Source organism: Stegodyphus dumicola, chromosome 2, assembly GCF_044657685.1.
Source record: "Stegodyphus dumicola isolate Sdum_Otavi_A_Nest chromosome 2, ASM4465768v1".
Lineage (NCBI taxonomy): Eukaryota > Metazoa > Arthropoda > Arachnida > Araneae > Eresidae > Stegodyphus > Stegodyphus dumicola.
Genome location: NC_140769.1, coordinates 203,565,481 through 203,578,442, shown reverse-complemented (window position 1 = coordinate 203,578,442; position 12,962 = coordinate 203,565,481). Strand labels below are relative to the sequence as shown.

Genomic DNA, 12,962 nt, shown 5'->3' with positions numbered 1-12,962 from the left:
GAGATAAAAAGAACATCTTTTATCAATATTAGTCATTAACTCATTTTGGGAATAATTTACTTGAATTACTAATATCAGTTTTGTTTCAAATGTTTATTATACACAAGGTTGTATGAAATCCAGTGCAAGTTAAAAAAAAATTTAATAAAATTTTGCATTTTAATACCACTTTAATTATATTATTTTCTTCATTCCTCTATTTGCTATTTGAAATAAAATATAAAAAGTTTTTAAAGCTATTAATTATAGTAAAGGTGCACAGATGTACAAAAACACCTTTATGCAACAATCATTCAAACCCACAATCAATTAATGTTAATACCATCCCATCAAAAACTACAACTACAAAAGAAAAATGCATGAATCATTATTTTTTCAGTTAGAAATTCCTTAACAGAATACATTACTTCATCATCAGAAAGAGTACCTGTGGTGAGATAATATTATTATTTTGTAAGCACTTAGATCAATGGTTCTCAACCTTTTGACTAATGCGAACCACCTAAACAAAAATTGAAACACTTTCGTACCACTACTACATTTTACAATGATTATTTTTTAATTTCTCTATAGAAATATTTAAAAAATATATTTCTTGCCATTTGCACAACTTATTGGCTATATTAAATGCGCACACATAAAAAAATATTAAATTAAAAATTGGTTATTTTAATTATCAAAATTTAAGTTATAATACCTTAATTCTAAAATTTAGTGTAAAATTTGGCCGTGTTTCAGAGAGATATTTTTTTTATTTATTTCACTTAACATTAACCATAAATTAGGACCTACTCTTAATTTTGTTCTGTATTTCTTTTTCAAATAAAATGTGGAAGAAAATAATTGTTCACACAAATAGGTTCTTTAAGAAAGGCAATAAAAATTTAATAGCTTTATGTGAAATGCCTTTATTTATTTATTTATTTATTATCATTTTGGTTCAGCCAAACGTTAAAATGTGTGCTATTTTTGAAATCTTCAGTTAGAGTTCGATGACAGGAAGTTTCTATCAATTTTTCTTTTTCTTCATGAGATCTTTGAAATTAATAGCTAAAAACACTTTCTAGTTTTGTGTACCATCAGTGGTACACATACCACCAGTTGACAATCGCTGACTTAAGAATGTTTATGAGCTACATAATTGGTATTTTTTCCCTATAAACAATGGCAAATTATGGGCAAAAATAAAGAGAACTCTAGGACCAAATATGTTTTGCCATTTCTGTTCAATTATTTTGCTAACATGTAGTAATTAAATTCATACCTTACAAAGAAACAATTACCTGGACCTGGATCTATACCAGCTAGTAATTCCAAATGTGGTCTTAAAACAGATAAATTTCCAGGATCGCCAGTCCGTTGAAGTGCGATGACTAATTCCTGAACACTCTGCAAGAATGACTGAGGTGTTTGCAACTAAACAACAAATAAAAATTTATTTACAAAATAATCATTACTTGCACTTTATATCAAAATCACCTATTTCAAACATACTAAACATATTTTCCTGTTAGCCATGAAAGTTAGTGGAGATCCTACCAAATTTACTCCAATCATTCTTGAGGAAGTTTGAAGGCAGAGATCGTTCTTTATTTAGAAAGATGATTACAGATCATTCTTTATTTAATTAGATAGTCAACAAACATGAGTTACAGATATAGAATATAAAAACTTAAATAAATAAGAGCTCAAGCTTTGAGATTATCTTACAAATTTCTCATAATTTACAATCATTCTCACAGCCAAACGGCTTTTAAAATAGTAATAAAAGAAACTTTTTTTGTGAACTAGGTGCAACATAAAATACTTTAAATACAAATCTGAGTAGCATCACATGAATATCTTAAACTACACTATTTTTTCAATGTTTTGAAAATGGACACTGGTATAATCAGCCCTTCAATTCTGAAAATACTCCACTGCTTGCTCTATAAAATGCAGGTCCAAAATTTTTATTTTTTAAAATGCAATAGAAAAGCTGAGTATAACAGTTAACTTATGTATTTTTCACAAGAATTAAACTTGCTTACAAAAGATCTTACAGTTATATAAAAGAAAGGAAAGGTTTTATGAATCTGCTGTTATTGCCCACTCATTCATTTATTAGCACTATATTGGTCTGCTTGGCAATAGTTTTTGTTTCTCAAAAATGATTGTTAGGAAAACATGTAATTACCATTTTTAATCTATTTCAATGAAATACCATGCTCAACATTTTGAAAAAGAGTACAGCATGGAAAAGGGAAGAGCAATCTTTTTGTATGATATATGAAGTAGTAGTTAAATTTACAATAAAAAATGCAAATTATTATAAATATTACAGTTATAACTTGCAAGTTGAAACTATGACCAGGAAAAATTACAGGCAAAGTAAAGTTTCAATAAATATATCTTGGCAGAAAAAATAAGATGGAACAAATTCCATTTAATTTATTCTTAAAAAATACACAAGATAATATTTTTCACAATATAAGTTTTATATAAAATTTTAAAATATGCAAACATTTTAAAAAGAACAGATTTGAATTATGACAAAACGTACAAGGGATATCAATCTAAGGGAAAACAAGCTTTTGTACAGGAAACTTGATATGAGAAACTCATCCATATTCATTTTAAGCATGGAGAAAAACATAAAGCTGATTTAGTAAAACCATTGAAACCAGTCCTGTGAAAATTTGCAAATACAACGTTGATTTTTGTTGTTTGACTTCTAAATTAATAAACTACTAGTGTTCAGTTATCTTATCAGTCACAAGCAGGCTTTAAAAAGATCAGATATGAGAAATTAAGTTTATGTTTTGATTTGTGAACTCAGTTAACTATTAACCAGAAATTAGTAAATGATTATTATTTCACTAATCTAATTATTAACATTTATAATTAGATTTGGATACCAGTAAAAGTAAAATCATCTTAGTTTGGATAAAGAATTCCATTGTTCAATTCTGTTATTAACATTTAAAATTTGACAAATGTGAGAGATACTTCTTACATTTATCTCTCCATAGTTCATCAAAGTCAATTTTAAAACAAAAACTCACTGTTAGTCTAACAAAGGGTTTGCTAATAGTATGACTTGAAGACAAGACTGAATACAAGCATAATGAAGAAAGAATTCTAATCAACAATGAAACTAAATGCATCTAGTGAAATTTTAATATTAATATCAAATTTTAATATTGATAGGTGAAATGTACACCTATCAATTCATACTTCAGTATAAAATGAGATTTGACAAAATATACTCAAATTAATGATTTAAGCTAACACCTATTATTACATGGAAAATATTCTCAAAGTTGAAAGATAAAATGTCAGCATGAAATAAGTTAGTAAAACAAGTTTTAATTATAACTAAAATATGTATCATTTGCATCAAAATTTAAAAAATGCATTCAAACTTTTGAACTTACTTTCTAAAAAACAGTCAGCAGTGTAGTATTTCCAAAGATACAGAACTGAATTTATTGGTGCTCATACTCAATACACTTATTCTTATATATTTACTGCCCTTGCAAATATATACTGCCCTTGCAATATTACTGCCCTTGCAAATATATGCTTATATATTTTGCCTTTGCAAAATGGAGCAATAAAAGATACAGTAAAACTAAATGACACCACTCATATTCATAGTTAAGCAAATATATACAGCAGAGAATTCAGAAAGAAGGTAATAATTTTGTGCCTACTTTAAATGCCATTAAAGATTTTTGGCCACCAGAATTATGTGCACTAATTTTAAAGACTTTGTTTGACAGATAATTTCAAAGCCTGAATCATAGTTATAAGTTTTTTATATGCTATATCAATAATGTGCATTTGCTGGTTATTGAACTAAATAATGAGTGATCTGCTCTTTTAAAGCTTTAATGAAATAGTTAATGCAAGTTTTGCAAGACATCTGACAACTTTCACAATCGATGGGTACTGTATCAATGCAAGTACTGTTTATTTTTATATAAATATAAAAAATTCTCATTAAATTTAACAAGCTGAATTTTCTAAAAATTGACATTTATTTACATGTATACAAAACTGTGTATGAATAATAATCAGAATTCTATTGCAATTAACCCGTCTGAGTGCCAAGACTTTCTTTATACGGTCATGAAATTTTTTGCCACTTGGCATACATTAGCTTATAATTTAAGATATTTTGCTTTCTTTCTTTAATAACATAAATGGCATCTGAATAAATGTAAGTTTATGAAAATAGAAACTAAATAAGTAAATACACAAATTTAGTTAATAAAGGCTGTTTAAATACAGGCATTGGTGGAAGACCCAAAAACCCATACTGCTAAGAGGGTGAACAGATTAAAAGGAAAAACAAATACTGAAAATAACTAGTACTTATATTCATTTTATATAATATATACAAATATATTAATAAAACTTTTAATATAAATCTTTGATTTTTACTATACCTTATCAATAATAGACTGCATATGAGATTTGTGAGCTGTATCACCATACAGAAGTGAGGACCACTGCTCTGGAGCAATACGTAATCCTGCATCAGTTGCTATTTGCACTATCTGGGCATCATGCTCTCTCCTAAGTGCTTCATACACACAAAACTCTTCTTTCAGTTGCATCAATGACGAATCACCTTCATGTTTAGAAACCTACATAATTTTCAATAAATTTTAATGTGAATATTTGGTACTACATCTTTATCTTTATGGCTCCCATTTTTAATTGCTGCCAAGAATACCATAAAACTCATCACAAGAGCTGTTAATGGCAATCCTAGTAACAATCATTTAACTAGTTTACTCGTTAGAAGAAGAGCTGCGAATAGGATGCATGTTAACATATTTCCTTTTTTCAAAAAATAATTTTACAGATTTTTGATTTACTGATGACTGAGGAGTTAAAAGGTGAAAAGCATTTTCATATTTAAAAAAAAAAAAAAATCAAATTTTTGATTTACTGATGATTGAGGAAAACACAATTATCATTCTTACAATAAAGAATCACTTTATCACACATTCAAATATCCAAAAATGCTCATGAAATGAAAGTATGTACCATATATTCTGCCATATAATGTACAATTCTAATATAAAAAATAAGATTGAAATTTATGGGTGCACGTTATAGGCTAGATATAAAAATGATAAATTTTAAAATTAGGAAAAGATGAGCATATAAAAGTTAGATTTTTACATTTTCTTAAGTGTTGTTTATTTAAAAGACATGACATGCCTTGTGAACTTAAAAACTACCGTTATTGGATAACGTGAAAAGTTCGGCATATTTGTCTTTTGTTATATCATCAGACACATAATTGAATTCTCTTTCATTACTCACTGTTACTCTGATCCATAAATAAATAATCATCCTACACTACATCTAGATTGTTATATATACTATATAGTCAAAAGTCGTTAATTTGGACAGACATAATCCGGAATGATCTATAATTCGGACCTCAAAGCTACAAACTTTCTGCGCATGCATCGCGTTGACGCATGCGCGTAAGACCTTTACGGCTGCGAATATGTGTGTGCGCATAATACGTTTACGCATGCGCATTTAATGTATAACAAACAGTATAAGCTAAGCTAAAATTATCTAATTCAGTTAATGTTGCAGATTGCGTTGTTCCTTAATCTTCAAATTGGATCCGGCTTATTATTTTTTGCAGACTGTTAGAGCAATTTTATAAAAGTAAGCTTGAACTTTCGATTATGTCAAATAGAATTTCCGATATATATATTTACTAATATGTAAAGGATCTACAAAGCCAAAGTATGTTTCGAAGTCCATTAAACAAAAAGTGTAATTGCTGCAAAAAATGGATAAAGGCATATCCTTCGTTTATCTAACCATTCCGAAATCTGTTTATCAATTTCACGCTGTTCTGAGGCCGGGTAGGGGATACGCCGCGGCACACAATGAATTGGAAGTTGATCTGTCAGCACTATCCCTATCTTCAGGGCAGATGTTTTTATTTTATTTGGCTTATAATTCCTTACTAAATGTAGTATTTGATCTCGATGTGCTCCGTCTTTGATATGATTTAAATCAAATTCCTCGTCATTATAATTCGCTTCCAATAGCGAAGAAAGTGACACAGAGGTTATTGAAAATGAAAAAATTTTGATTGACAAATTAGTCGGTATTCTCGACACAGCAATTATAGGACTTGAATAGCAGAACTTTGTAACTGAAGAAGAAATTATGTCTGTTTATAGAATTAAAGAGAAAGTATTATCACATAAAATGAAGCAACTTAAACAACTTACATTGAAAGAAATGTTTAATAAAGTAAACAAATAAATATTAAGCTTTTTCTTTTTGTAAATTTTGATACCCTTTAGATCATAATTTTCTTTATTTTATAAAATTACGGTTTCATATTTTTAATTTTATAATTTCTGCATGCCATCTTACCAGATTTAAAATGATGATCTATAATCCGGAATGGCCGAAGTCCCGACGAATTCGGATTAACGACGTTTGACTGTACTACATTTTTTAAATGACATTTGCACTATGTCAGATTAAAATTCATTTCGTGTTTTTATTCACACTCACACAGATTGGCATTATGCATTTGGTCACTGATAGTAACTGTTTTTTCATTTTGCATCCATTTATTCCACTGCCATTCTAAATTTCCTTTGAATAGTTTACTAATATACACATCTAAAGGCTGAACTAATGTGTTAACCACCTTGAATAACTGCTATGTCTGTATCACACACTTCCAACAGTTTCTTCTTATCATTCGTTAGATGAAATCTAAACATGTCCCAAACTAGAAGACTTTCTGGACTTTTTAAGGCAACAGGATTCAACATTTCTTACCCACAATAATTTTTGTCCATTCATTTTTTTTCTCTGAACATGAATGAAAACACTATTTGGGAAATTACTTTTTGGCAACATCTTTCTTTTAAAAATAATCATGGGTTTTGATTTTATTCCGTCGGCTAAGTAGAAATGTGTCATAGTGAGGTAAGGTTATTCGATATCTCTTGTTCTTATGTAAACCATTTTTGTTCATTTCACATCAATTTCCTATCATATAAAATATTACAGGAATTTCATCCATATTTCCAATACGTGAAAATAAATAATTTTTTGTTTTTGCCTTCTTAGGTTAATAACATACTTCTGGAAACTTATCAATTTATTGTCCAACTATTTCGGAAGCCTTTGTGAAACTTTTTCCCCTCATAAAGTAAATTATTCTGTGCCATAAATCAACTAAACCAACTCAAAGTTTTCACTTTCATTTCACTCATTTTTCCTTAATTTAACAACAATAAACATCCACTGTTTCCTGTTACAATTAGTCTTTTCTGGAGATTTTCTAGACCCAGTTTGCAACACTTTCTTCAAGGATAGGCCATTTTGTTTCTCCTTTATGTAAAGCGCATTTATTCTTTGGAATATTAATTAATATGACTAATTTTTCTTTCACACATATGGAGCTTTCACTAATACCAAACATCCCTGCTGCAGCACAATTTCCATTTTCTTTTGCAAACTTAATGACTTTGTATTTGAAACCAGCATTGTGTTTGTTTTGTTTGGCATCAGCCATGTCTACTACTGAAAGGAACATCAAAAGAGCATTCTTTCATCAAATTACATTCTCCTTTTCTTGAAAACCTAGAATAACATTCTTGTGCACATCTGCACTGAATACAACCCACTCACTTTGCAGAATTATTTACTCCTTCAAGCTTTTCCTCATTACACATATTGTTCCCCTTATCGCTTGTCAATTGAATATATCATTGTTCAAAAACCTGGAAAAAATCTTCAAATGAATGACTTCAAAAGACAACAGCATCACACAATGTATCTTTCAGGTTTCTTTGTACAGAAAGAGTGCACATTATGCATTGAAAATGTAGCAATTTAAAATGTAGTTTGAAATTGTAGGTGCATGTTATATGCCAGAATATATGGTACATCAATATAAGCATTTTCAGGTGCAACATGAAAAGTTACAAGTGAAAGAAAAGCATACGTTTTGCTTTAGAATAACACATTTAACAGTGCTAATATTGATTAGTGGTGTTAGAAACAACTCAACTTTAGGGAAATATGACTGCCAATTGAAACAGTTTTGTGAGAGATCTTATGTTCTCTACATTTAATCTGATGATCAAATAAGTAAACAGTTGGTCCTTGAAAATTGTGGAAATGGATGAAAGTCTGTTCAACTGACGAAAAGAATAACATTGGTAGGATTCTTTCTCAAATATGGGTATTTGGCATGTTATGCTAAGAAACCTGCAAGTGCTTTTGTTTAGATTCTGAATTCAAAGACAAAAAGACTAATGGCAAAAAATCATGAACCACTTGCTAAAGGGATCAACAATTTATTCAAACTGTTGATGAGAAAACATAACAGTGAAATTGAAAAAAGAAGTGTATGTTCACTTCTTTCTGAATCATAAATTTCCTTCTGTGGATTCAAAAACGGCTGCTCATATACACAATTTTGAAAGAGCATAGGGCTTTGCTATGCAGCAGCATAAAAAGTAACAAGGCACAGCTCAATTTTATCTTAAGTCCTATCTTGCACAGTTCATACAGCAAATGTCCTCGGTACTTTTGATACCATATTAAAAGCAATCACATAAATATGGATGGCAGTCAGGAATTGTATATGAGATGCAAACATGAACTTGACTGGAATTTTAGTGCCATCCTAATGAGGGCCATAAAGGTAAGTACTGAAATTTTTAAAATCTGGGGAATCAATTCTAATGAAATGGGACACATAAGGTCAGGAAAAATGATGCAATTTTCTAAAATTTGATCTCTTATATTTTTAAAAATTCAAAAGAGCAATTTAATAGTTTAATGTTTTTGATGCCATATTAAAAGGGATCATGGAAATATGGCAGCCAGTAATTGTATGTGAAAAGTAAACACCAACATTATACACTGAAATGGAATATGTAAGGACAAAAAAATTATACTTAGTCACATGGCTACTGTGATTTTCTAAAGTTTGAGCTCTTAAAATTTTAAAAACATAAAACTTTAGTACACATTTTACAAAATTATATTCAGTTGAAAATAAAAAAAATAAACACTTCTTTTCTCTGAAGCATTAATATGTAGCAACCTTTCAAAGTACCAGTTTTTCACATAAAATACATTAATCTAATCCACTTAAGAGAAAATAATTTTTAAATGATATTTAAGCATTTAATTTGTATAAGAAATTCACATAATTATTAATACTATCTCCAAGGCTAATTACTGGAAAAACACTGTTCTGTTAAGTATTTTTAATTGATTACAAATAAGTAAAATCAGATTAACCAACTAATGCAGGAAATTATTACCTCTTTATTAAACAATAATATCTGCTCAATGTATTCCTCAATATTTTTGGAAATCGTATTTTAAGTTTAAAATGAATCACTATTATCATATCTTGACAATGTGATACAGAGATGGAAAAATCAGAATTTCAAAAAATATTTTTATCTCTGAAACATGATAATTATTTTATTTATATACTTATAAATATAACATTTTTGAATGCTAAAAAGCTAATGCAATATTTACATTTTACAAGAATATTCAGCTTTTCAGTACCAAGCAGAACAAGATCTGCTAACTGAAAATGAATAAATGGCATAAATTTTATACAGACTTCTAGCCCTTTCTGATTTAAAATGATATAGTTCTGTTAGCAGGACCGGGTTCAGAAATGTATGTATGTATGTGTTCATATATGGATGTAAATATGTATGTGCATGTATCATATACAATGCAAACACACATTCACAAAAATTCTGAATCTGGTCCTGATAACAGAACAGTACCTTTAAAATAATACGGGCCAGAAGATTATTTGCTAGACAAGCCAGGCTTACTCAAACACATCAATCATAGGGTGCCAAAACCCAATGGAAGGTTTGTGGCAAACTGAATCAACGAAATCACCAGCCTGACAGATCCTAACTCTTGGCATCACTGTGCAGATAAAAATCCGACAGAGCTTCTCTCTCGTGGAACGAGTGCTGATTCCTTGGGATAGATTCCAGATGGTGGACAGGTTCAGAATTTTAGATGGGGCCTAAAATTTCCAAGAACTTGCAACCATTTGTTCCTGAGGTTGAAATCAACAAAGAAGTCAAAAAAGAAACTTTGGAGCGAAAAAGGAAAACTTTCTGAAGATGAGACTTGTAAAGAGACTGCCCTGCTAAATGACAGCTCTCGACATTCTATTATGGATGACCTCTTAGAACTTTCAAAACAATTATTATAAAATTAACCATCTTTTGTCTTATATTTTCAACTGCGGGAATAAGGTAAAAAAAACTGGACAACTGTCAGTGGAAGAGGTAAGAGAAATTGAAGAAGCATTGATTAAACATGAATCAAGTAATATTTTGAATTTATTTCCATTTTTGATGACAGAGGAATACAGTCAAAAGTCGTTAATCCGGACTCATCGGGACTTCGGCGATTCCAAATTATCGATTTTTCCGGATTATAGATCATCAGTTTAAATCTGGTAAGATGGCATGCAGAAATTATAAAATTAAAAATATGAAACCGTAATTTATGAAATAAAGAACAATTATGATCTAAAGGGTATCAAAATTTACAAAAAAAAAAAAAAAAAAAAAAAAAAATTAAAATTAAAATTTATTTGTTTACTTTATTAAACATTTCTTTCAATGTAAGATGTTTAAGTTGCTTCGTTTTATGTAATAATACTTTCTCTTTAATTCTATAAACAGACATAATTTCTTGTTCAGTTACAAAGTTTCACTGTTCAAGTGCCGTAATTGCTGTGCCGAGAATACCGACTAACTTGTCAATCGAAATTTTTTTCGTTTTCACTAAGCTCTCTGTCACCTTCTTCATGTCTTTATTAATTTTTTGCAGCAATTCCACTTTTTGTTTCATGGACATCGAAACATACTTTCGTTTTGTAGATCCTTTGGGAGCTCCAGCATCGGAAATTCTATTTGACATAATCGAAAGTTCAAGTTTACTTTTATAAAATTGCTCTTACAGTCTGCAAAAAATAATAAGCTGGATCCAATTCGAAGATTAAGGAACAACGCAATCATCAACATTAACTGAAATAGATAATTAGATAATTTTAGCTTATACCGTCTGTTATACATAAAACGCGCACACGTAAATGCCTATCCGCATGTGTCAGCGCAGCGCATGCGCAGAAAGGTTTTAGCTTTGAGGTCCGGATTATAGATCATTCCGGATTATGGGTGTCCGAATTAACGACTTTTGACTGTAGTACGTGTAGGAGGAAGGTTGAAGAATGCTTCAGTGCCATACTCTCAAAATATCCAGCTATTTCACCTAAGGCTTCAAGATTAAGTAAAATTTATTTTGAAAGTTTGCACAGAAAGTTATTTCATGTTGGACCACAAGGTCTGCTGAATGCAGTGTGCTTAAAATTTTGGCCTTTACGTAGCCACACTCTCGCACAGAAAACAGTACATCAATGTATAACGTGCTTTAAATGCAAGCCCACTTTTTCTTCACAAATTATGGGTAATAAGCCTAGTGAAAGAATTAATGTATCACCTCTATTTGCTATAGGTACTGATTTATGTGGCCTTTATTTAGTGAAATTTAAAAATCAACATAAGAGTATTCCAAATAAATTGTATATTTATATTTTTATATGTTTCGCAATGAAAGCCATTCATCTTAAAACATTAACAAATTTGACTTCCGATGCTTTAATTGTAACACTTAAACATTTTACAAGTAGACCTGGCAAATGTTTCAAAATTTATACATACAATGGTACTAACTTTGTTGGAGCGAATTCAAATTGAAAGAAATTTATAAGATCAGTAATTTCTCAGAAAAATAATCAAGAAAATATACATTACAATCGCCTCACTTCAGTGGACTTTTTGAAGCTGGAGTAAAATCGATGAAGTACCATCTTAAACGTATGATTGGCAATTTTCATTTCACTTATGAAGAATTCGAAATGATTGGCATTCAGATAGAAGGAATATTAAATTCCCGACCACTTTAGGTTAATAATATTAAATTCATGACCACTCTTGCTAGTGATTCAGAAAGTTTCGAAGTTTTGACACCAGATCATTTCTTGATAGGGTGACCTATAAGAGCCGTTTTTGACAGATTTAAGGGAAAACCACTTAAGTTGCTGACAAAAAAACCACAAAAACTGTACAACTTATTTGGAAAAAATGTGAAATCCAATTACTTAAATACTTTACAAGCTAGATCAAAATGGATGGTTGAAAAAAATTATCTAATGATAGTCAAATAGTTTTGATTAAAGAAGATCTTCTTCCAATTAGTAATTGTATTTTAGGGTAAATAACATCATTGCACAACGGTTCTGATGAAAACGTCCGTGTTGTGAAAGTTCATACCAAAACAGGGGACAATTAATAAATTAGCTGTATTGCCTACTGAAATTTAGTAAACTATGATTTATGTTACTCAATTATTAATAATTATATATTGAAATTTATTTTTCTCAGTAATTTTGTATTCTTGTCTACAAGTTTCGATATTTTGTTTACTTATTTTATATTTCTATACATATTTTATACTTGTTTACATGAATAACCAAAACTTAAATATTAATATTTCATAATTAAACTTATGTCAAGTTCTTGCATGTGAACATGGCAAGGCCAGGTGGGATGTTGGTGCACTTTTTTGCCAACGAATCTCGCCAGTTGATCACCTCTTACAAGTGAGGCAGACATAGTTAAAAAAACAAATCTAACTGGCCTGACGCGAGCAATTACTATAATCTGAAGCTCACAGTTAAATTGCATTTTGCTTCACTGTAAATATTTGTACATGATGTTTTTCTTGATAAAATAGTTAAAAAAAGAAGCTGTGAAGCTAGTGTGTCATTAAAATTAATCTTTAAGAATATAAAATTCATTCAAAAACTTTAAAAGTTTAGAAAACTTTCAGCATACAACCCC

The 12,962-nt window shown here is 29.7% G+C and overlaps 1 protein-coding gene across 3 annotated transcripts in view; it reads right to left on the bottom strand.

The window, feature by feature from the left end:
* The window catches only part of LOC118181153 (uncharacterized), a 115,610-nt gene that overhangs the window by 78,910 nt on the left and 23,738 nt on the right, over positions 1 to 12,962 (bottom strand). For all 3 annotated transcript variants that reach the window (XM_085811649.1, XM_085811650.1, XM_085811648.1), the window contains exons 4-5: positions 4,434 to 4,634; positions 1,284 to 1,416 (exon numbers count right to left, since the gene is read on the bottom strand). In XM_085811649.1, coding sequence (XP_085667775.1) covers positions 1,284 to 1,416; positions 4,434 to 4,634 — 334 coding nt within the window. The remainder of the gene's footprint in view (positions 1 to 1,283; positions 1,417 to 4,433; positions 4,635 to 12,962) is intronic.